This window comes from Aulonocara sp. 'chitande type north' Nkhata Bay, linkage group LG14, assembly GCF_057382095.1.
Source record: "Aulonocara sp. 'chitande type north' Nkhata Bay isolate Kocher_YH1m ecotype deep benthic linkage group LG14, A_spYH_male_GT1.1, whole genome shotgun sequence".
Classification (NCBI taxonomy): domain Eukaryota; kingdom Metazoa; phylum Chordata; class Actinopteri; order Cichliformes; family Cichlidae; genus Aulonocara; species Aulonocara sp. 'chitande type north' Nkhata Bay.
Window position 1 is genome coordinate 17681057 of NC_141357.1, and position 26600 is coordinate 17707656.

Below are 26600 nucleotides of genomic sequence, written 5' to 3' on the forward strand. Positions count from 1 at the left end.
ATGAATGTAATCAGATATAATGCTTTCAAGTGGTGCAAGAAGGTACACTGATCCAGAGCCCAAGCAATTTATTCTTGGGCCGATATTTGCTGTTTGTCGATTTGTCAAGATTACTATTTATTATGGCTGATAAATAAAATATTAAAAGTAAAGATGACATGGGAGATATTCAATCATGTTATAAGTGTTAATGCTGAATAAGTTGCCCACTAGAGGGCACTCTGCAAATGTCTTTAGAGCCACAAACACAACAAGCAGCTGATCTGAGCTGTTAGGAAGAGTATAAACTAATACATTAAAAAAAACCAACAAAAAACCCCCCAAACAAACTACAGATAATAAACGTGAGAGAAATGTGTTCATATGGCTGAAAGAAAAAAGTATCAGCTGATATATCGGAATACACACACATGTACACACACACACACACACACACACACACACACGTAGAAAAATATCTAGTATACACATCCAGAAATGCATATACTATTATATATTGTACATATATTTATTAGTTTCAGATGTAGCCATTCTTGTATTTTGCTTGTTTACATTATTGTATTTTGCACAACTCTGTTGCTTGTGAAGCTCGCACACAAGAATTTCACTCACATGTGCTGTACCAATGTATCTGCACATGTGATGTGACAATAAAAGTGATTTGATTTGATTTGAATACCGAATTTTAAATGACAAAATATTGGCATCGGTATTGGTTTTAAAAGTCCTATAAAACAGAGCTTTAGCTATTCACTTGGTAAAGAGAATCACAGAAAATATGGACATCAAGAAATTATGTTTAAAATGGAATTTGGCTAAATGGAAAGACATTGTACCTTAATCAGTGACAGCAAAAACAAAACATTTAAAATCTATGCTAAGGCAGTTATGATGTCACGTATAAAGCAGATAAAAAATAATTTCAAGCTCAGATGGCTTTTGTTGCACTTGTCAAACAAAGGTCAGCTTTTGATCAAGATTTCTTAATGTCAGCTTGGTGAATTAGTTATGCAGTTAAGATAACAGATTAAACCAGTGCTCTTTGGTTTATAAACTACTGTATTTGAGTATTGATGCATTCGTGTCGCCTCGAATTTTCGGTTTACATCTCAGCTGATGGTAATGAGGGTACCGTTTGACGTCAGAGGTGTTAGTGCTGAAAGAAATTTATTTCGGCGGCATGATGTGTCCAAATTTAGCAGAAAACTGGTCACTTTTTTTCTTTTTGGTTAATTCAAACAAACTGGAGGGTTTGGGGGCTGTCTTTTTGATGTGTCATGAACGCGCAGGCCGGGAGTAAAGTCAGCCCGGTGACGCCTCCTCACTGTAACAGAGGGCTGGAGATAAAAGGACCGACACTCACTCCTCCCACTAGCCAGTACATTGAATTACTTTGTCGGTGTAAGTATCCGTATTCACGCAGGGGAGGCTGAGTTAACAGAGAAGAGAGGGGGAAAGAAAAACCCGGACGGAGCGGTTCAAAGATAAAGGAGACAGGAGTTATTTTAGCTAGGACATATACCGGTCACAGCGTCCGCACTCAGCCGGCATTTTTCTCCTTAGTTTTCTTGGTGAAACTTCGGCTCCTCATCCGTTACCGCTGGCACGGGGTGTCCCCGTTTGACTGTTGAGTCGGGGGCTTTTTTTTCTTTTTCAAAGGAAACGAAACTTTTTACACGGAACCTTCGAGCCAGCTGATAACAAATAAAGGCACCCAGAAAGGTGAGTGTATCTATCTTTAACCTGTTTTAGTTTATTTGCAGTTACACACCTCATTAAAATATGTTCCAGAGACTCTTGACCACTAGCCATCAGTCCCGTAACGTGTCGGCGGTTAAATATGAGGCAAGTCAAGTGTCCTTTTTCACATGCAGAGGTTAGAAGTACATGCAGTCCATTAGCTATGACCATGTGCATTTACGCATCACTTACGGCATATTGGTGGATACGCCCATGGTGATGTTTTCCCATTGGAGGGGCTCGAATCATACATCAGCTGCACTCTCTTCATTATCTATTGGACAGTAAGGTTCATAATGCAAGTGGAACTAAGGAAGCTGAACACGGGGTCCTCCATCCATATGCCCAATGTGCGTTTGCTGATGTGTTGTGGACTGCTCTTAGGTTACCACTTGCATAATTCATGGCACTATTATTTTTTTTCTGTTTGGAGAGGATGATTGCTGTTTGGATTTCCCTGGTGTACTACAAGAATACAAGATTACCCTCTAGATTTGTTTTATGAAGCACTTTATCGGAGGAAGTTTATTCATCTTCAGACTTTGTCCATTGGACAGCATCCATTTGGTCAACTGTTAATAACCTTCGTGGCAGCTTTAACACTTCCCCATCTGCTACTAATTACACTTTAGTAAAAAACAAAACAAACTAACACTTTCTGTTCAGAAAGTGTTAACAGATGGTATTTATTTATGTCTCACAGGCTACCTATTACTTTTGAAGGACTTGGAGCTTGCTTAGACGGAGTTTCAGTAAAATCAATGACTGAGACTGAGTAAAGACTTTCAAAGTGACTATGCAAGCTTTTTGGTCTCTTATGGATTAACTGTCTTTGGAGTGGAGTATGCTGATCCTGTATTTTTGAACCTCTATGGGATGGCACAGTGTAGGGGAGCTCCTTTTTTGATGGCAGCCAGAACATTATTTTTATTTATTTCTCTATTACCTTGAGGCAAAGTTATTGCTCCTCTTTCAACTGAGCAAAAGGATTTTAAAGCTATGTGTAAAAATTTAGACATAAATACAATAACCTGTACTGTTGTTTCTTTTGAAATTTTTAAGTATAAAAGGGCAGAGCTGTTTTTTTTTTTCTTTTTCTTCTTTTTTTTTATGTTTAAAGTTTATCAAATGCCTCTCAGCTGACTGTCTCAGGTTTGTCTGGGCGGGGAAAGATATACTTCTTAATAGGGACGTGAAATTTCACATAATTCCCAGGTTGTTTTTCTTCTTCTTTACTTACAAAAAATAAATTTATAAGTTAAAAAAAAAAAAAAAATCAGAGAATGCTTGAAGTCCTTAAATCAAACGTGTGTCTTTCAGTACCTAAGTGCATCAGGGCCCAGTCAATGTGACTGTTAAATCAGCCCCTCCACAGTAGATGCACATATTCGCTGCATTTAGTTACAGTTGGACAGATTATAAAAGTTTCACTATGAGCTGTGTGCAAAAAGGGAGTGATTCACTTTGATTCACACTGGAAGCCATTTGATATGACGTGTTGACCCGAGATCAAAGGAAGCCATATTTGCCGACTTTTAGCGAAATGACCACTGGTCAAGGGAAGTGGGTGGGACTCAAGAAAGCTCTTTCTTTAACTTCCAGGTGAACAATTAAATTGACTACTAATGAGAACCCAGGATACTGCTGATAGACATATGACTTGGTAGTAGTTGTATCAGTTGATCACCTAGGCAACCAGAACCTTAAATGTCTGCAAGACACCAGCAATCAGCTCCATAGCTGTCTGCAATGAGCGACTGGTTTTGATGTGGAAACAGCTTGATGGTTGGCCACTGGTTGGGGTGGGGGAAAAATCAATACAGCAGCCTATTGTGACATTGTATCAATCCAGATATTGATGTTTTATTAAATATATTTAAATTCTTTAGGAATACTATGAATATCTCATGCAATACCACCTTGGGATGATCTTAACCATTGCAACTTGTTTTGACTAAATGGTTGCCCAGAGATCAATAGTGTTCCTCACAGATAGTCCTGTTGAGAAGGCAATTGCACAGGTTGCCTGATGAGAGGCAATTGCCAACCGGATCCCACTCAGTTGTGGATTTCTAGCAGTCTGAATCTGTCTTATGGCAGGTTTGAGTGTTATATGGAGGAAAATTTAATTTTGCAGCACAAAAAATAAAACTAAAACCAAAATATTTTTTCTGAAGCTGTAAAAGATTTTTTTTTATTTTTTTCCCCCTCTGCCTCCTTCATCAATGTCTGTGGTCACCATGTTGCTGTCAGTTGCTTGTCATTGTTCTGTCTTGTGAACCAGAGTCTAGTTTTATTTATGTAGTATACATTTTCCTTATGAACTGAATTTTAACTGCAAATATTTATTCAATTGTTTGATGCTTCAGGTGACTGATTAACAATGGATGCCAGTTCTGAAAAGTTGTTGGCAGGGTGGCATGTTGGGAAATGTTGCTTGTACTTCCTGAACTTGCACTCTGTGATATGTGAAAAATGTGCACAGATCATCAACTGTGCAACAGTTTGTCTTATATAGTTGTTAGGCTTGTACCTAAATTATTTGAATGTCCGATCTCTAACAGCAGATCTAAAGGCCTGTAGAAACAACATTTTTGCTGGTCGTGGACTGATATTTTATTTCCAGTTTCTCATACAAAGGACATAATATTCTTTATAACATTCCAATAAGGGGAAAACATTTTATCCATCTTTAATGTGCTTTGGAAATGAGACGATGAACTAAATAATTCATTTTAATATATCCAAATGATGACTTTTCCTTTCTCATTTTTCCAACATAAATTACATATTTATATATGACAGCAAATATTCTTACTATTTCCTGGTTTTTATACACAGGGTCTAATTTTAATCCAGTGCCTTACTTTTACAATGAAAGATAAAATGGTCTACTTTACAACTGAAGGTAATCGGTTCAGAAGAACTGGTGACATACTGGGTCTAAGAACAGTGAAGTGTTCATTGCAGTGATTCACTTGTTTACCCTTTTCTTGTGTACACACACACACACACACACACACACACACACACACACACACACACACACACACACACACAGTTAGTTAGAAATATTTAGAGCTTTTAAAAGAAGCTTTATGTGTTGGAGCTCTGCTCTGTGTAAAGTTGCAGTGAAAAGCTAAACACTTTGTCTGTTTGAGTGTAGTGTTGGTTATATTTCCCTGTCAGAAAATATGCCAAATATCATCAATAGCTGATATGTAGGATGTATTATCTGAAAGCTCCATATATGAGAGAAGAAAGGAAAATGTCATTGGTGCTGTAAAGCTAGAAGGAAACCACATATCAAAGTGTATGCTCTGAACTCATAGTACCCATAGGGAAAAATGTTGTCATTCATTTGTTTACTCACTGAAGCTATAGCAAATGTTTAATGCAAATGTAATAGATAACTAAGTTGGATTAGGATTTAGATTTAGGGGAAAAATGAAACACTGTTTGTACAAAGCTGTATGTGATGATACATCCAGAAGACTATAATTTCCATAGCACTTCATATTGCAACCAATTTTTCCTCAAATTTCTGGGTGTTTTTCCCCAATTGTTGAACAGACTTGCTGTCTGTAATGGAGCAGATGTTGGCAAACCCAAGGGTGGAATTTGTGCTGAAGAGTTTTGAATCTGCTGGGTTGGAAGTTTGAGGTTTTTGCCTGTTGTAGCTTGCTATGGAACTGTAGTTGACTGGTAATAAAAATGTATTTTTTTTAAACAAGTTTGAAATGCACAAGCATCACAAGAATCTGTAGTTGTTTCCCTTATATTTAGACATGAACATGGTTTGTACCAGCTCTGGATGGTGACATAGTCAGATTACCTATTTAGCAGATTTGCATTTGCAGAAAAGTCAAATCAAGCATTGATATTTGGAATGCAAGTAGCAACATCCTGTTGTTACATGGACATGTCATGAAGCCACTTCATTAACTATAGCAGAAAACTTCTGCTTTCCTACGTGTCATCTTATTTCCGGAGAAAATTTCTCACCATCGTTAAGCTTTGAACATACACAAGTATGGAAGGATCTGTGTAGGTCTCAATAACGGCTTTCTGTGAATTCTCCAACTTCTTGATGGGACTAACTGTGTTTGCATCCTCCAATTCCCAACAGACGAGAAATTAAGACGAGAACTACTCATCAAGTGAATTTTATCCTGGCCTTAACTCCCAGAGGAAGACTGGGGGCTTTGGTGCACCGTCTTTCCTAGTTTACAACTTGAACTCTGTTCAAAGCCCAAAACGGCACGTTATTTTATCAGAGCTGAATGTTCCCCTTGAAAAAGGCAATTGTAGTTTCTTGACGGAAGTCTGTTTTGTCATGTGCAAGCAAAAACAAAATGTACATTTCTTTTCATATCTTTAGTGCCTCAGGTTATCATCTAATCTAAAATTATCATCTAATCTTATTGGCTGAAAACTCAGTTCAGTAGTGTTTTCCATTTATTTCTTGTTGCAAAGTAGTTATGTCACCTATGTTTAATCATCCCAAATTAAAGCAGCTAAATGTTCACCACCATGGCGGCATTGGCTTGCTTGTTCCTGCCTCTCAGCTTCAGATGGCAGTCACAGTGGAGGACAGAGACGGGTGTGATGTCAACACACAGATGGTGGAGAAGGGCCCCGTGCAGACTTACAGATGGCACCTTGATACTACATTGTAGTCCAACTACTTTTTTTTTTCTTTTCCTGCTTCCCTGTGGAAAAACAAAGTGACTGAAGAGGTCTGAGTGAACTAAGCTAATTGTGTGGTCTGTACCACCAAACAAGAGTATTATCTCGGCATGGTATGGACATCCTTGTTAGCTGTTTATGTTCCAGGTCACGGTATCAGTTCTGAAACCTTTAAAGTGGTGATACTGCAAGCTGAATAATATTATAAATTGTTAAGAAAAAAAGAAAGCATAAAAGAAATATTCCCAGTAGGGCTGGGCCATATTATACCGTTCACGGTAATACCGGTATAATGTTAGGCAACGATAGGAAAATGAAATATCGCGATAGAATGGGAGTAAAACGCGCATGCGCAGTGCCTTTGTTTTCATACGCACATGGCCGATTGTTGAGTGAAACAGATGAACCAGAATTGGTTTGTAAAAATGGTGCAACTTCCGTGATGTGGAACTGGTTTGGTGTTTGTCCGTCAGATACACAACAAAGCACATTTTTTTGCAGAACATGCAAGCGGCCGTTGTTATTGTCGTATTTGTCGGACTAAGATGCTCTTAAATCTGGGAGTAATCTGGGTCCTAAACTCCGTATACTTCAGGTCAAACAACACTGCAGCATCACTTAGAGTTAAAAACTGTCTAAATTCTTTCATCTTTAATAAAACGATCAGCATTGCTGCTTTACCAGGTGTAACTATAAAGTTTAACTTCCAGGCATCCATGAAAACAAAAGTTATTACATTTAACGGAGTTAGAAGTTAGCAGGAAGCTAGCGGAAGTTAGCTCGCTAGTTTCGCTAGTTACCTAAGCATGATATTGCATGTTCTGACTGAGAGATTTCTGAAAAAAATCAAACGTACAGCTCTGCTATCACTTCCAACATAAATGAAGACAGGAAACTAAACAGCAGTGACGTTTGTAGGGTTACTGAAGTTGGGCTAGATGGTATATAATGATGTGCTACGTGATCGCTAGCGACACAGCTATGTTAGCATAACATAAACAGTGAAGCTGGAGGACGAACACTAACACTTTTCCACTTATAAAAGTTAACGTGAAGGTTCTTCATGGTTAGAAACAAATGCAATCGCATGGCAGGATGCTGTAAACGGACCAAACTTCAGTCAGGTGAACAACTGAGATAATCCATCCACAATACGAGGTTAGTCATTACTATACTGCAACAACATGGGAATAGAGCAGCTGCCAGAGAATTCAACATTAATGAATCAATGGTACAGAAGTGGAGGAAGCAAGAAGAATGAGTTTAATAAAGTTTGATTTATCTGACTGCTTTGTTTCGCTTAATGTGCCTTATAATCCCGTGCACCTTATGGTCCGAAAAATGCGTACTGCACACTGCAGTTTAATGTTGCAAAGCACCTCTTTTTAACTTCAGTGGATATTATACATGGTTATGCTCAGGATATGTCAGCCCATTTCTACTGGAAATGCCTTTTGGTTAAACTTTCAGCAAGGAATTTGCATTTGCACTGTTACATTTTTATAAAGCTTTAATGTACATAAAAACCAGCTTCTTGTGTAAGTGAAAATAAATGGAAGGTTGTCTTTTTGCGCTAGTAATGTTGTGGAGTTGTATTTTGTCTCGCATCAATTATATCGTCGGTTATATCGTTATCGCAAATTTTCAAATATATATCGTGATAAATATTTTTGGCCATATCGCCCTGCTCTAATTCCCAGGCTGAAAAGTGCTCGTCACAACTGCATGTCTGTTGCCTTTGGCTCCTTTCTCACAGTACATTTCGCAGATGCAGTAAATGGACTATTACCTTATCACTAGGCATTAGAGGAGAGTTATTCAAGGATAACTTTATATATTTTCCTTTTTCATTAATAGGCTCACGGGTCATTTTAATGAATTAATGTTATCTTTGAAAGCTGAAACATTCTATTTAATGGAAGCTTCTACATGCTGGGCACAGAACCTTAAAGCCTGGCTTTCATTCAATATCGAAGCTTTGATTAAATCCAGATGAAAGTGAGACTGTAAAGCTGCTTATAAGTCACTCTGCTTCATATAAGATGGGATCCAGATGTCATACACTGCAAGCAAACTTTGACAAAAGAAACAACACGCTCTTGTTCTTTTCCTTTGCCTTTCCCAAAGCATCCTTTGTAGTTCTGCAATTTTGTTGCTGCTTTCTTTCCTTTTTTAAAACACACAAGCTGTGTTTTTGTAGAGATGTTTTAGCTACTTGTTCTTTTCTTGTTCTCTTTTTGAGCCACCAAAATGCTGTCACTTTTCTTCAAGTGTAAAGCCACTTTAGTCTAGCTTACATGTTCTCGTTCTCCCCAAGATGCAATATAGTCACTTTAGCTATTCTCTGACTCATTTAGCATACCATCATTATGTTAGCATTACACTGAGTCATGCTTTGTTTTTTACTTATTGGTAGATGTTAGCATGCTAATATGTTAAACTGAGATGGGGAATGTGGTAGATGGTACGTCTACTTGATAGTTGTTAAAAGCATTTCAGCACTTTTCCATTTGCCACATGAAACCACGATATTTAACTTTGAAGTATGGACTCCTTGTGAATTTTTGTGTGCGTATCCTGGACATAGTCATAAAACTCCATCCTCATAGCTCTTCAGAGCTTGACACTGTTCTATGGTATTGACCTCCTATTCTGGATGCTTCTCCTCATCCTCGAAACATCTGAAATCACATGCTGTCCTAAGGTTGATGCGAAAGCACAGTGCATGTATACATTAAGCAGACAGGAGTCGGTGTGATCTTTATTTTAATGTGGTAATTATCCAAACCCACAAACAATCAGCTGCCTAACCAGTTGCAAGGCTGATGAGAGGACGGTACTGTCACATCACAACAGGAAGGAGTTCAAATCCTACAAGGTTGACTGAGATGTTTCTTTTCAAAGTGTGGATAAAAACGGGTGTTTAGGTGGCGTGCTTTCCAGATATATTCTACTATTAGGTCACCTTTAGGCCATGTAGAACGCTTCATACTGCAGCTGAAGCCCACTCCTTATTCTTACCTACGTTTAAAAAAAAAAAAAAAAAAAAAAAAAAAAAAAAATGGAACGTTACTTGACCCGTTTACTGATGCATCACTTGACCCACTTAACACCTTGTTTTGCCCGCCCTGAATTGAGTGGGGAGATTTTTCTCTGTGCTTGTGCTCCCTTGTTTTGCTCAAATAATGTAATGACAATAATATCGCTTCCTCTTTCCGCTTTCAGTGTTCTAATTAAGAGACACTGATGGACTGTGATTAAATCAATTATTTTTCATCTGATTATTACTGACCTATATTTTTGCAGATTGATGAGCTGTCAGTTTGAAGAGCACTGCATTGTCTGAATGTTTTTGCACCCCACCCCCCACTGGCTCTACTAATTCTTCTATTTGCTGCTGAAATGATTGAAATACATCCCTTCTTTCAATACGTCCTCTATCTGACTTTCAGCCAAAGTAATACTCCGAATTAGCTCAGCTCTGGAGCTGGTCTTTTAAATCTCAGGCTTTATTGCAGAAAAATGCTGTGTTGTCTTCATCTGTTAAACTCAGTTGGACAACAGTGGAAAAATAATCATTGGCCATTCATTCCAATCGCGTCCAATCACGAAGGAATATGTCACTCACAGGAGCTCAGTGAATTCCAGCATGATGCCGTGATAGGAGGCCACCACAAGTCCAGTTGTGAAATTTTCCCTCTACTCAGTCGACTCTTGGTGGCATAACAAAATGGAAGGAACTGGGAACAACAGCAAGTCATAAGAAGAGTTGCAGATGTTATAGTTGCAAAGTGTAGGCCCACACCATATTAAACCCTATGGATTAAGAAAAGAGACTTAAGTTCATATGCGTGTGAAGGGCAATAAGTGTACCTAAGCGCCTGCAACTTCACATTGCATATCATTATTACTAATCACCAAATGTTACTGACAGTATCTCTGGTCAGCGCATTAATTTTTGCTTTCACCTTGACAACAAACTCTCAGACTGTCGTGCTGTTTAACATGTCCTGTTTAACTGCTATACGATTATAATGCATTTTCCAAAGTCCTCCTAATTCTATTCACCTAATTTAATAATTCTGTCTGTTTCAAAATTGGGGTACGTTATGGGGCAAATTATGACTTGTTCAAAATGTTGGTCATGAGCAGGAAAAACCTCAAAGAGCCTTTATTTGAGCTTTGTTTGTGCTGTTTTCCTCTTTTCTCAGGCCAGAATGTTCTGGCGTCAGCGACTCTCTACTCATGTGTTGAATATGCAGCTTTGCTTTTGTTTTTTGTTTCTTCATCTTGATATAAGCTTGAGAGCACTAGGGGAGCGTGAACACTGAAGCATGTTACTGAATATGCAACAGCCATAGGCCTTTGCTTATAGGTGAAACTGCATTAATTCTCATGAATACATGAAGGAATAGGCTTGAGGTCACCATGCTGACTTCAAATGACCTTTTGTGTCCCAGCTGAAATGAGATCTGCTTCCTTTTTTATTTTTTATGATTTTAGTATGTTTGCCCACAATTACTAAATGATACCAAGTAAATACATTCACCAGCTATTGGTGAACCTTCTGTCACACTACACACACGTTTTTATCTTAAGGAGTGCTAAGGATGAAAAGTACTTGTAAATCATTACTAAAGTGTAACTGTTGTTCTTAGCCAAGTGCTGTTATTGTCTTACTAATGCATGTTGTGCAGTCTCAATTAGTATCTTTATACATTAATCACAATGTACCAGAATCTGTTGGTTGGAGTTATTTTCCCCTTGCGTCACCTGAAAGGTTGGTTTACATAAACACAGAAATTAAACAGTCAGTCAACTGGCCTGTTCTAACATGTCTCCAGATTTTTGGTTCCCCAGGAAACTCACCAGCCTCTTTCTCACGGTAATAGGAATTTGACATGCGTGCGCGTCTTTTCAGATGTCACATAACCTGGCTGATCTTTACATTAGGCAATTTAAGACTTGCAGAGGTTTCAATGCATTGTAATGCAGGGAACTATTTGGCTTTGTTATATTGTTTCTACTTTAATCATTATTTGTATTATTAATAAATATATAAATGTGAACAACATTGCACTGTTAACCTGTGAATCAGATGTGGTAAACACTGCAATCTTGTGATGCAGGTCTGTCATTAAAGTGCACAGGAAGTCATGGGGTTTTCTTAACAGTAAGCAGCAACAATGATTTGTTTATATTAAACACAAGAAAAGGAGGGTGTCAGAAATGTTGTTTGAAGTGCAATTGATCTTCCGTGGCCTAAATGCAAGACCTCTAGAATGAACTGGCTTTAACAGCTTTGATGTCAGTGCTCTCCCTTTGCTCCTTATAATAGGCTTTATCACCCATTAGCAAGGTCTCCATGGAGCTCAGTTACTAGGTATCTATTGCACATCTCAATAAGCATGTCAGAGTATTGGAACATGACATGCAGCTGCAGATTTTGCATTGTCAGAACTTCCTGGACCTCCTCTTGTTTCATTATGTATGTAACCCTTGGGTCATCTACTGAAAAGTTTGAGTGAGCATTTTCTCTGCATTCTCAGCAGGTCCATCCTCACTAGTTATCTTGTTTTGGGTTTTTTTTTTTTTTTTTTTTTTTTTTTTTAATGGTCTTGATTACTTTGCAGCAGATGTGTAGAGGCAAACCCCCCTCCCCCCCCTTTTTTTTTTTTTTTGTTTTTGTGAAGTATCTTTTTAAGAATATATTATTCACAATTAGCAGGTTTGCGTTTGGTCTTGCAGTTCTCTGCTGCTCGGTCTCTTTCAGTTCCCTGACCAAAGGAAGACGATGTTTTCTGCTGGGAAACTGCTGAAGCATTTCCTCCCCTGCTGACTGTTTTCTCTGGGTGTACTTTTGATTGGAGGAAATGAGGCAGCAGAAAAGAAGATGGTAAAAGCTGTTTAGGGGTTTTTCCATGCACCCCTCTCATGTTCTCCTCCTCTCCACACAAGTTCAGACACCTTGTGACAGACAGTAATGGCAGGAAGTCTGCTTCTCGTGTGACGAAAGCTTTGAGCACTTGTTGACTTTGCCGCTTAATCTGTTTGAGTTCAGAATGAGGCCATTTAGGTGACAGGATCTGAAAAGTTGCTCTATTCTTCTGATGTGTTGCTAAATATGCAGAAAGCTCTGTTCTTCTTACTGTGTAATTTTTGAAAGATTTTAATCAAAGTTTCAGTTTTTGTGGCTCAGTTGTTGTGTCTGTGACTCAGTGAGTCACTGTGACAGAGCAGCCCACACTGCTTATGGTGGTTACATTTCCACACCTACTGTGGTCAGAGGTGTCACATCCATGTTGGCAAAATATGATAGTGTAGCTCCAGTCTTGGCTGAACATGTATTCAGTCTGTGGTGAACATCACGACTTGTGCTGTAATTAACTAGGCTTCACTAATTCATTGCATCTTATTTAAGAATTAATTGTGTCCACTGGGCTGTATTTGGCTGATGAGTTTTTGCTTAGACATTATGCTGATAAAGGGATTAATGGAAGAGCATTTCTTTCTTTTATTCAGGCTTGAGGAGATGAGCGATGGGGGTATTTAACCCCAAAATGAAAAATGCATAAGCCTTCCATTTTAAGGTGACAAATCTGTGCTCTCGGTGCTGCTCCATCTACTTACGATGATATCATTCATCAAATAGGTGGAATTCTAAAGGCCCGTTTGATGTTTATCTCAACTAAAGTAGTTATGGCGTGTAATATTTTTTTGACTTTGAGAGTACAAGTGGATGTAACACTTTCATGAATGGAAGCTTTTGGGGGTAAACAAGTTATGACATCAGCCTTTCCTGTAACAACATGGAGGGGTTTCTGTGGCAACCGGTTGGAACATTATGTCAACAAAGAGATGGCATGACAGTGCTGAAAGTGTTTTTTAGTTTGCCTTTGTGATCACACCAAACTTTGCTGTGTCAGCTTCACATTTGTTTTCCTGTCTTAAAGGCTTGGTCGACAAGCCCAAACATAAATCCATATTTGTTTTTTGTTCCAGTGTCGGCAGCAGAAATGTGAAAAGCAGCTCTTTTCAGAATCTCGAATTGTTTGACTTCTGTTCATTTAAAAAAATATTAATTAAAATCATTTGTTTGTTTTGAGTCTTTGGCGCTTGAACTGTGTAATTCCACTAACTGAACTGAAACTCCAAACCGCTGTGGGTTTTTGTTACAATCCCCAGCTAACATTTTGAAGATGTCAAACGTGTGTGCGTGTGTTTTCCTCACTGAAGAGCTGAGCTGAATTTTGATATTGATGCCTTTTTTTTTTTTTTTTTTTTTAGTCATTTTGACCAATCTACACTGTGCCTGATTTCAGCTAAAGCTGCTTACTACTGCTATTTTTCCACATCAACTTTAGAAAGTGTTTGGGCAGTGAGTTGAAGCATGTGAGAGGTTCCTTTCTCATGTGTATCACACAATGGGACATAATCCAATTTGCATTCTCTCTCACTACTATTTTTTTTTTTTTTTTTTTTTTTAGGGCTGCATGTTTCAACAGAAAATGTTTGTTTCAAAACTGCTTATCAACCCTTTTGTTTGTTTATAAACAGACTTGATGTGTTGTGTGTCGTGCCAGTAAAAGAACCTGAGACATTTTTCAGTTTCAATTCAATGTATTTGTGCGCACACACAGGATGACGCAGAGTAGCAAGTGGTCAAGTGAAGATTGTGTGAGGGTCCACGAAGAAGCCAAACGTCTTACGTTAAGGCCACATTATCTGTATGTACACCCCTCCAGAATCTGGCCAGAATAGCAAGTATTCTCTCTGGCTCTCTGTTAACATTTCTGCTGCACCCCTGATGACAACACATTGGCTTTAATGTGCAGGCAGGTGGCAATTCACTTTCTTTTTTTTCTTTTTTTAATGTCATGATCAAACATGTCAAACTCTTTGCTGCCTCAAAATGAGGATTTTTATGCCATTAGTGTTTTGGCAGATTTGTAGATATTTTTCCGTAATTATGCTCCTAATCATGTCCTTACAAGGCTCTGATCTCTTTCAACTTGGCAGACATGGTTTGAGAAGAAATGTCACTTATAATGGCCATGGCAGCATGAAATAGTGCTCAGTCTGATCAAGGTCTAAATCCCTTAGGCTGCTTTGCAGCAGAGAGGCTGGCTACAAAGTAGTTTGATTTTGGCTGTGCATTGTGTTGGACACAAGAAGTGAGTCTTTGTAATCATGTGATCTCTGTGCCTGGTTTTATTTGACAGCAATAATTTTATATCAGTCATTGAGTAATTATATTAACTGTGCAAGTATCAGTGAATTGATTTTCATTTCTTCAACACAGTACAAGCAATGAATTTGACAAGTACAGATCTTCAGACAGTCGATAACCTTTAGCATGACTAACTGTCCTGTAAGAGTACAGATTTTTTTTTTTTTTTCTTATGAAAAAATGTTTGGCTTGTTAAGATATAATACTTATACAAAAGGCTTGTAAACAAAGCTGCTGCATTGGAGAAGTTACATTTAACACTTTTCATTTTAACCCACAAATAATTTATAACACACTGACTGACTGTCTTTGCGGTCCTGCTGGGGTGAGCTAGATTCATTATTGCCTGGGTCTAGCCCACCCTTTTCAGAGCAGTTTCGCTAATAACAGGAAACGTGGCCCATGCTGTAGATGCTAATGAGCAGCTGTCCAGAGACTGAGACAGCCTGATTACAGCAGGAAGAGTGCAGAATTACTGCATGTACTTGCATTTGAAACATCAGATGCAAGTACGCTACACACTAGCAACCGCTGCAAGGAAAAAGGAATATAACTAGCTTGAAGCAAGTCTGCATCTTGCTGTAGCCTCTTATTCATGTTTGTTTGCCTCTCATCGACACGGCTTGTTCACCCTGCCATTATATATGCATCATTTGCTGCTTTGAAAACACAAAGTTGCACTTTCAACCCCAGATTTGGTTGATGTGTGTTTTGCAGCTGCAGCACAACAGGCTCCATCGTGTCCCTGGAGAGTGAGGTAAACTTGTGATAACAGTCCGCACCGCTGTAATATCATTATTGTTATTATAGCTGATTACAAAGTCTTTATGCTGAATCAGCAGCAGGCTCATTGGTGAGGATTACTCATAACTCTAGTTATTCACACATAACACAGACTAGTCTTGCCTACCATGTTTACTAAAACGACATCAGACAAGGATGAAAGGAAAATCAAGACTTTTTTTTTCTTCTGAAGTATAATGTGCCTTGCTACTCCACCATGGTTTGTAGCCTTATTAATAGTGAGTGCTGGCAGTGTAAGACTTTCAGATAAGGTGCCAAATGATGCAGAGACCCCCTGCACATTATTAAAAAATAAATAAAGTGGTAGTGAGGACAATCATGTTGCTTTACCTGGAGGTTTAGTTGACATTTTGACCTTTTTAAAGTTTCCCAGAGGTTGAAAGGTTTTTGCTAAAATGTCACAGTTGTATTATTACACGTACACTTGTTGGTATTGCTTTTGCATTTCCTCGTATTGGCCTGATTAATGGGAGAGGTGGTGCCTGCACGCTGTCTTGTCCCAGACCTATTATAAGTGGGTGATATATTCATGTTCTTGGTCATGTGATGTTCAATAGATAATCACTTTACCAATGTTCTTTGCCATGTTTTTTTCCTTGATCATATTGATGAAAAGCTGCTAGCAGTCCCAGTTGTCATTGGAAACATGCACAAGGTCTTAATTTGAAGCTGTGCTTTTTATCAGGACGAGCTTTTCAAGGCAGCATGTGTTTTCTATTAAAGTGCCAGACATGTTACTCCATTTGTTCCATGGGTTGTCAAACACAGCCTTTGTGGTTTCAACAATTTGTTGCTGCGTTGTTTGCTTCAATATTAACGCTGTTTGTAATTTCTCACAGGATCCTTCGCAGCCAGTGGGATGTTAGAGCTCTGGAAGCCGGACTGACTGAAGGAGCATGGTGAAACACCAACCCCTCCAAGTCTATGAGCGCCAGCTTTGTTTGTCATGCATCACTGGGATCTATGGTTGCAGATGGAAACGCTATCAACGCTCCCATGATGACACCACCAAGGTGAGAGGCCCCTTATTAAACAATGCAGAAACCTTACCATTTCTGTACAGTACATATTGCTATCCATGAGTTCCTTTCTGTAAAAGAGTAATGCCTCACACTGTACCATAGCACATAGTTCAACAACAAAAAGGGATTAAAAAATCATTTGTAGTCACCATCACTTTGTCAGTGTGGGATTATGTAAAGAAACTGCATAAAACTTGGACAAAATAAATCCATAGAAGCGTGAATACTTTCCGAAGTTGATTGGGACAACCTACCTGGCGAGTACCACGCAAACCAAGGTTTATTTGACATTACCTTCACTGTCCACTGTCAATCTGGTGCCGAGTGTTTATTGCACTACTTAGCAACTCTGCTTATATTGTGTGGGGGGCAAGTCCGCTGCTGTATGCCAAGAATGGAAACAACTTGGGCAGAAGCCCCCAGAGGCTGACTTCATGGTCGTTATGTTGGCCTAGCTGGAGCAACAAATATTACAGTAATGTCACAGTAGGTTGATTCTGTTTGACTGCTGCAACCCCCAGAGACTGTCATCCACTACCTTTGTTTGCTAGCTAAGCACTGACAATTCAGCTGACGTTACCTGTTTCAGAGTGTTAAGATGGGCTGCTGCATACAAACAACACGAGACTGACATAACCAAAACTCTGCTGATGTGACTGGGAACCATATTTTTTCTATTAAATGTAACATAGTCAGAGTTATCATTCATAACATTCCTAATACACTTTAGGGAAACCTCTGAGACAGGAGCACGCTACATGAATTAAAGGCTTTGTTGTCAGATTCAGTTCAGTTTTTTCCTAATTTTATTACAGAGTTGCTGCTGACACCGGTTCTTTTGACTATAAAAAGTCAGGTTACACTGAAATTAAAGTGAAAGGAAAAATTTGCAGTTTTTGGGATAGCCTGCATTCAAACCCATACAGATCATAGAATGACACCATCACAGCAATTGCGACCTGTTTATTTACAGTGTATTCTCAGGTTTGTCTAATTGTTTTAGAGATGCATACTAACGACACTAGCAGCCAGTCTGTTAATTGAAAGAATGACATTTGACTGACCTGATTTTTTTTTTTTTTTTTTTTTTTTTTTTTTTTTTTGTCTTTCATTCTAACAGAGCTTTTGTTTGTATAGAAACTCTTATGATGGCTGGATTAGTGTATAGATTTACATAACACTGTGTACAAGAAGGACATCAGTAGGAAATGGAGTCAGTGCTGTCCCTGCTCTCATTCTTTGTTACAAGAGAATTTGAAGCTGTTCACGCACTCACGTGTGCCAGCGCACAGTTGTGGATGAATGAGATCCGATCATCTTGTTCTGTGCGCAATTTATTTTACCAAGGTCAGTTTCCCACAGTCCTTAGAGAATTTCACTCCCTTTCCACAAACAAGGTTTTCTGTTATTTATTGCTTAGTAATTAAACTCACTTACTTGGCTTTTTTATAGATCTTCCAGTGACCTTCAACCTACATTTTTAAGAGTAGCATCTTTATTAAAAAGTTGGCATTTCTCCTTAAAGTTTAATTGCTAAGTTTAAAAGCTATTATTATTGTATTGCTACAGTAATGTGGTGTGGGTTTTTTCTTTCTTTCTTTTTTCCTCACAGCCCTGAATAACAAGTTGGATGTGTAGGAGTTTTTACATTTTCTGTTGAATATACTACTGAAAAAATGCACAAATCCTATAAAACTGTTCTTATTCTTCCAAAGAGGTGTGCTTTTATATCCACACCATGATCTCCAAATACCCTAATTTACATACTAAGAAAAATACATGTGACCATATTATGTCCTTGCTGGCTTCTCCCTCATTCAATAACCTTGAGCTTTCTATGGTCAAGCTTGAAGTTATAATACTCCATTGTTTCTACCTGTATGTCATCACATACACTCTGCACCCTTTTTTTTCTTCTTCTTCTTTTTTTTTAAATTTTAAAAAAGGTTGATTTAGATTTTGTGCGCGTGTTGTTATTATTGAACTTCAAACTTGTCACGTAAAGAAAACCCTGCAAGCATTCTGTAGAAGGGTCTCATTTATCACTGACAGGTCAGCAGACCTTGGGGTCCAAGTCATTTGTAATTATTACCACCAAATGGGGAAAAAAACATTTTAAACAATTTAATTTTGAAGGCTCATTTGGCTCATTTTTATAAAATTGCAGCACCATTAATATTAGCTGGATGCCAAAAGTATTGCATAAGGTGACCTTTCTTTCTGCTATTTCGGAAGGACACTTGGGTTATGTTGCTCCAACAGACTCAAACACACAGCACATGTCTTTGTTTACATTCATTTATTTATGCCCATATAATATACTCTAAACTGGCAGAAACAAAGGGCACAAGCGGAGACACACACACACACACACACACACACACACACTGATGTGAGCAAATTACCTATATAAACCTGTTTAGGTGTATAAGTAAACACACAGAAATAACACAGCAAGGCAAAAAGGGTATATTTACCTGCATTTCATAAATGGAATACACTGGACCTCATTTTTTCCTCCTGTTTGGAGGGACCTGGACACAGTGTAGCTCTGTTTCCTGTTACAAGCACAAATGAATAAATGTTACCAAGTCAGCACCCCCACTCCCCCAAGGTGCTCATCCTTTGTTTTGAACCTGTGGTGCTGGGTAGCACTTATCTTGACTCCAGTGCAAAAATGGACCCTTCAGTCTATTTTAATTCATTTGGATTCATTTAATATTTAAAATTGTCAGTGCTGATACTGGAAAAAAATTACTTTTGATTTCCATAGAGAATGTTTCTTAGTTTACAATGTGGTGATTTCATAAAAAACTGCACCTTCACTGATCTCTGTAAGCAAACTGCGACTTGGAGCTGGTGTCAGGTATGTGTAACTGGACCTCAGCGAATCACAGGAGCTTGACAAGCAAGCAACAACTATAGACCCGTTTATAATCCACAAGTGGGTTGTGTAGTTTCTCTCCCTTTTTCATCTTTGTTCACTCTAATGAGTCGTTCGGGTTGACTGGCTACCTTAGTGACGCTGCCTCCTGTCTGTTCAAGGTGCTTTGTAGGAAGACTGCCAACGTCACACAGTGCAAGCCGATCTGGCCTCTCAGTAATAATTGAAAGTATTTCCATCTAGCCAGTCTTTACAATTCAGTGGGACAAAGGCTTCAAAAATAGAAGCAAAGCTTTGGTAATCTTGTGGTCTACATTTGCCCTGGCTTGTGAAATACTGGACAGGAGCTAGAGCTAGCAGTTACTTGAAGCGATTGCTGCTCTGCAACATTGAATTTTTGTGCTAGCAGATAAAAAGGGAAGATATTTGAAGACTGAACAGTATTAGATTATAACAGTTGTTCCTTTTCTTTGGAACTGATGAACAGCAGCTTATTTTTACGAGTTTTAGTTTTTGGACCAGTGATTTGACAGACTAGACATTTAACATTAGTCTGTTTGCTGCATTGGACCGGTTTGTCCGTCTCCTACGCACTTGTTGGATTAAATATATGTGCAGTGTATTTCTGTTCTGGACTGTTGCCTTGGACATGAACATTTTGCAGATATCTTTTTTTCCTCTGCATTTACAGTCTTTTTTTTTTTCTTTTTCTTTTTATGGCAGACGCAAATTATTATTGTTAAGGAAGTGAAACAAAGTACCGCAACTCTGCTAACATACTTACTTTATCTGCTTTGATTAGAAAATCCCTGAACTTCTTCCCAGTGTGTGCGTCCTCACCCCTGTGTTGAAAAGTCACTGTTTGGATCAAATTCTAAAATGTGTGGCCTCCTTCAAGCAAGTAACATCTAGTAAATGTCTAAAGTTAGAGCTATTGGACAGTGACACATAGTGTATATCTGCTTCTGTACACAGAGGATTTTAAATCAATCAGCATGTAATTGAAGTGCATTCTTTGTTTTTTAGGATTTTTTTTTTTTTTTTTTTTTACATGGTCTCCTATCCAGACCTTCCTATGGTTGGAAACATGTTTGAACATTTGACCGAGAGTTTACTGATCTACAGGGTTGAGATGGGTGTACTTCATGTTTCAGGAAGAAATGCTGGCTGTGTGTACATTTCTCATATATGCAAAATTACTTAAACTGAATCTTGTGTATGGAATTAGTTTTTTTTTCTTTTGTTTTTTATGATAAAAGTAGTAATGTGGCCTTGAATTATTTTTCCCACTCATGCTATTGGCAGGCTGGTAATATAGCTGCATTTTAAAATGCTTACTCGGCTTGTGTGAAATGTCAGAGACTTAACTGGATCTGCTCAGGAATGTGACAAGTGACTGAGGTGTTATGTCCAGTGAAGATGGAGGCAAGGAGAGCGGAGCATGTTAGGTTGGAGTTTACAGGAAAAGGGTTTTTTGGGGTTTTTTTCTGCCTGTATTGATCTGTGGTAGCAGAAGGAAATTAAGCAGCATCCTGCAGTGTTGGCATGTTTAATTGCAGCATACTGTGTCAAGCTGCCATGTCTAATTAAATGTATCATTTAATTGTTTCTTGCAGAGCCTGACCAATGTCTAGGAAGTAAATAAATCTGATATCTGTTGAATACATTTGGTGACACAATATGCAATATATCCAAAGCATAAAAAAACAAAAGACTAAAGTTGTGACATTCCACCATTGGGCAGTTGGATTAGCTTTTTTCTTTTTTTTTTAATCAATCTGTAATGTAAATGTGTACTTAAGAGAAGTTGTCATTAACACCAGAAATAATCTGAGCAAATAGAGTGAAATCAGAGCACAGCAGCCAAAAATGTTCCCGGCCTGAGGAGGTGAAGCTGCAGACAGAGGAGCAGGTTCAGTGATCAAAGCAGATTTGGACAAGATGATGAATTTTGACTGTGTTACTTTCACAATAATTATTTAAATGTGTCTTTCTTTTTGTAGCTCGGTCAATTTAAGATGTAGTCTGTGAGAATGTGTAGTTCAGTCTGTCTCACAGTGTGCACTCTGTTTTTGTACAGTATTTATTTTAATGTCACAAATTATCAAAATTAGTTTTTAACTTGTGTTAGTTATTTTGGTACATCTCCTCGTATTTATTAAATTTTTAGGGATTACATTAGATTGTGATCTCAAATACTTGTTTTGTCAAATCTTAATTAAAATTTGACAAATGAAATGAAAATGAACAACTTGTCCAAGTGTTGTTGTAGAACAGCTCATGGGTATAAATAGTTACCATCTTGAGTGTGAAACTGTGTAGACTCGATCCAGTCTGGCATATTGAGGCATTGTTGGAGAACACAGAACAGATTGAATCAGCCATATTGGCAGTTAGCAGTCACCCTTACAGTGAAAAGAAGGACAAAAGATCAAAACCTCTGTAACCGCTATAGGTAGCATATTACCCACTGATACCTTGATTGTGCCGTCTTGTTAGATATGATGATGTTCAGTATTTACCTGATTTCCTTGCTTTAAATTTGACTGAGAACCAATTATCTATCACAAAGTACCAACTGGAAGAAGCTAGCAAATCTCCACAAAAGCTACCACAGTGGATTCGAAATGATGCGGTCAAGGAGTGATTTCACTGTAGACCTTCAACTTTGATTCCAGGGGTCTAACAAAAGTAACACATCAACAGTTTGGGAATTAAAGACCTTTTGTGGTAGTCCATCCAAATTTACAAGCTCTAAAGTGGATTCATAATATAAGGATTCCTTTTAATGCAAATTCAATTGCTGCCTGAAAGTATGGAACCCATGGGCATGACCATTTGCTGAATTTGCTTTCTTTGCTGTTGTTTTTGTGGATTTTTTTTCACCCCTTATTTATGTCTGCAGTAAGTGTTGGGTTGAGTTAGGTTGATTCATTCCCACTTAACATTCCAAATGCCTTTAGCTGCACTCTAATGGGAATATTTACTAAGCTGCAACAAGGGGAAGACACTGAATTCGAGCTGACATTTTGAGTTGTTTTTAAACCATAAAATTCAAAAGAACATTACTGCAGACAGAGGAACAATCCAGTAGGCTTTATTTAATATATTGTTGGCTGCTGCAGTAATAATCCACTGTATTGGCCCTGCTGTGAGCAGTTAAAAATAAAATGCTGCTGAAGAAGGAGGTGGGGAAGAGTAACTCATATAAATTTGTTTAGACTTCCTTTTTATTACTTTTATTTTATCCTGTGCAGGGGTTGTTCACAGCCCTTGGCCCCATAAGTAAGTCTTTGTGCAGCTTTTTAATTTAAAACAGCAATGTTTTCTCTGCTTTCAGCTGTCTTGGAAAAAGAGCAAAAGGTATATTTTTCCACACCACATACGGTTTGTGCTCCATACCTGACTTTTCCAGATATGAATTCACTGGTGTCGTTTTCTTGAGTGCAATAGAGAATCACAAATATTATTATTTTGACACTATTTAATGTTTTCTTAGGCAGCCTGTATATATATTTTTTTGACAGAGCATAAAGTACAGTACCATTTCATAAATGATGAATGCTTTATGTGACTGAAGGGATGTCGATGCTTTGTAGAAGCAGCATATCAACATTGTAGGTAAAAGCTTGTTATGGCATTTGTCTCCACTACTTGCAGAGTTTTGTGAACAAAGTGCAAGCAGAGGATTTTCTGGAATGTATCCTTTTAAGGTTTTAACACGAGTGTTTATATGCTGCAGCAATATTTTCCTTGATCCATTTGATCCTTCTATTTTTAGCAGTTAGCTCTGCCACTTCCAAGCTTTTCAAATATTTGCACTTTTTATTCAACATTTCAGAAATGCATTTGATTTAGTTCATTATGCAGTAGGGACTGCATCATACATGTTGTCCTTTTAATATGGTCATTTCAGACACAGACACAGCCAAGATTATACATATAAGATAAATAAGCATAACTTAGATTCTAAGTTTGATTACATAACTGGTCTTCCTCAGGAGAATATGCTCTTGTGATTTCCTAAAGAGTCAAACAACTTAGCACTCTACTTGGAAATGTTGTCATAATAAAGCCTGGAGTGTTGGAGTGCTTTTCAAACACTGTTTCCCAGAGCTGCTTTGAATTTTCATAGATTTCCGTTGGCCCGCTGTTGGTCTGTGTCATGTGTTCTTTTGCCCGGATAAAAAGCCAGCTGTGCAGAATGGTAATGTGACGTTACGAGGGCAGGTCAAGTCATCTTTGACTGAATGAGCTCTGCTGCTGAGTGAGCTGGGAAACAGGAAGACGGACTAACAGACCCAACAAGATGATCTTTTTAAGAATTTTCTTCTTGACTTGTGGTTGTCTTGTTTGATTCCTTGTGTGCCATATTCATATTCATTCCGTATTAGTAGTAAAGACTTTGTGCATCATAGCAGCTCTCTCAGGTTCATCCAAAGAAAAGGAGAAGGTGGAGCATTTAATGAGAGGGGGGGCAGGCCAAACAATGGCTCCTCTCAAGGTCGGCTCTCCCAGGTGTCTCCAGGTAGTCATTAAGGGCCATGGGAACCCGGGCCAGACCTGCCTGTCACACACAGCTCTTCCTCCCACAGAGATCAGTGTAACCTCTTTGTAACCACGCTGAGCTGTTATCTGAATGTTAGGAAGGATCCAGGTAAATGTTTGTTATTTTGCAGTGGAAGCTAAGCAGTAGTTGTTTTTCAGAAAATAACTGAGTGTTTTTGAGAGGCTTATTTATTCATTATTATTGTAGTGTTTTTTTTTTTGTTAGTGAAATAACATGTTCCATCAGGAATTTCATAAGAGTCTGAATATGATCGGCATGCTGAAATTTAAGGAAGCTCTTAAAACTAGTTTGAGGTCAAAGTATGGCATTTAGATGCTGTGTTTAACATCATTTTAAGCTGAAAAGCTTATTCATGATCCACAAACCTTTAGCTCCAGCTTTTGGAAAGCTTTGAATATTAAAAAAAAAAGAACGAGAGAGGAAAAAAAAAAACCAACCCACCCACACACCTTGAAAATGAGAGCTGATAAAAGCAGGTCAGGCATACTGCCTTACATCAGCTGGTTGAGGTGATAATGATCTGATCCTCAGCACTCAGCAGTGGTGCATTTTAGCTGCTTAGGCTATTTAACCAAGTGACTTTATCTTAACACTACAACCCACATAAAGCTCACAAGTTTTTTTTTATACTTATGTTTTTTGATGTTTAGGCCAAAAGCAAGGATACATTCATCTGTTTTGTTTTTGTCTATTCTTTCATTTTTTAAAGATTAATTATTGTTATAAAATATTCATAAATGGTTTCTGGGAACTCAAAGTGGCTCTTCAAATATAAATTTACTTACAGAAGATAAACAAATACAACAAATAAAGAAGCTTAAACTAGTAAAAACAGTTTTCTTTTATTAATCAGTTATTTTATTAGTTGGATGTAATTTTTATACATACCAGATTCTATAAGCAACATCTTTAAACTTCATGCAGATATTTGGCTGACCGTCTCAGACTTCCTATAGACTCACCACACATTTACTACAGTTACAGACACTTGTTTCTGACCCAGGAGCAGGTTTGAAAAGTCGATTTTCTTAGTAAATGTGTATCATGCAATTGGTCCAGATTACACAAAACTCTGACTTTTTATATAACTGTGATCAAACGGTGTGTATGATTTCCACAAAACTCACTGCATGTCACTGGTATCAAATCATTTAAAGTCGCATTACTCTTTAGCCCACGGGGTTTATTCAATCAGCTTTGTGTGCGTTACCTAAGGGTTTGTGAGCAATCATTGCTGATGCTTAGTTCATCAGGGCACAATGAGCTTTTCTTAAATCAAGCTTCTTTGCTTTAAGAAAAGGTCAGAAGGTTTTTGTCTGGATAATAGCACAACCGTAGATGTATTTAAAGTTTGCTGAGAACGATGGAAATGCCTGTGTGCTCATCACCTCTTATGCATGTCCTCAGGGTCTCTTTCTGTCTCTGTGAAGATTTAGCCCATTTAATATTTGCCATAGTGCCAAAGTGCATGGAGATGAGGACAGTAATTAGTCAGCTTGCATACAAACTTTATTAAAAGCTGTTCCTTGCTAATGAGCAAAGTGTATAAGGGAATACTCGGGTCAGTTTGGTGCCATGTGCTCAGGTAAGTTTAGGAAAAGTTAACTTATTATGAACTCTGCTGGTCTCTCCTGTGGTACTTAAATTGTGACTGTCTATCCAATCATTTATACAGAGTGTCTCTATTACTGTGTGTAGAATTCAGCAGATTGTTTGTAATTCAGTTGTTTTTATTATTGTCAAAAGGACTTAAGTCATCTTCTCAAGTCTGTTATAATTAAATATGGAGGAGCCACATAAATAATTGTTTGTGTGTCTGTGTGTGCAGTGGGAGCTTCTGTGGTCCCTGATCCTCCTCCTTACCTTCTGTCTCCTGCTTGTCTGGTTCTACTTCTGGTGGGAGGCACATAATGACTACAGCGAGTTCAACTGGTGAGTACAAAAGTGCCCCTGTGTGTTGTCAGAGGCTGCCAGCATATAGTTTTGGCTGTAAACACATTCAACCCTTACTTGTTGGCTTGTTGTTTTTGTAAACAATCAGTTTAACCTGTTTTCTGCCAGAAGCCTCAATTATACTTCCAGCACCTTCAATCAGCTATGGTCCGCTCGGATCTGACTGACGTACATTTCACAATCAGTGAAAAGCAGTGAGCGCAAGGGTCTGTAGGGACATCTGCCTGCTTGTTTTTGTTTTTTGTTTGGGTTTTTTTGGGGGTTTTATTTATTTATTTTAGCATTTTGTGACTATGCAGTCTTGTCTGCGAATAATTTATTCTACAATGCACCAACTACACATGCACCAAAGGCCACGAACTTCAAAGAAGTCAAATAGGAACCACTCGACTCTTCAGCTGTCCGTGTCTGCAACGGAGTATAATCAAGGCATTATTAATCTGAACAGAGACCACCCAACCCTGTGCAGATTACACCATTACGTCACAGAGGTCCTCACCCATCAACTTCCTGTTTTGTACACCACTCAGTCCTGGGCCACATTTAATCGAACAAATGTATATTTGACAATATACATTTGTATTTGTTAACCCACTACTGTTTTTTGGGACAACCACTTACATCTTCTCACAGAGCGGACACTACGGTTTAATCCTAGACTAAAAGAAAAATTCAGTGAAGGCCTCCTGTGTTTATGGTTGAGGAATG

At 38.2% G+C, this 26600-nt stretch overlaps 1 protein-coding gene across 7 annotated transcripts in view; it reads left to right on the forward strand.

Moving 5' to 3' along the window:
* Positions 1-1317: 1317 nt before the first annotated feature.
* gdpd5b (glycerophosphodiester phosphodiesterase domain containing 5b) overlaps positions 1318-26600 on the forward strand; it is a 40966-nt gene continuing 15683 nt past the window's right edge. For 2 of the 7 annotated variants that reach the window (XR_015124651.1, XR_015124650.1), the window contains exons 1-3: positions 1318-1722; positions 16303-16476; positions 25768-25871. Coding sequence is in view for 2 of the 7 variants with exons in the window: in XM_086261307.1 (XP_086117433.1) it covers positions 16360-16476; positions 25768-25871 (221 nt within the window). In the remaining 5 variants the exon portion in view is untranslated. The remainder of the gene's footprint in view (positions 1723-16302; positions 16477-25767; positions 25872-26600) is intronic. The other 5 variants (XR_015124653.1, XM_086261307.1, XR_015124652.1 and 2 more) reach the window with 4 other exon arrangements.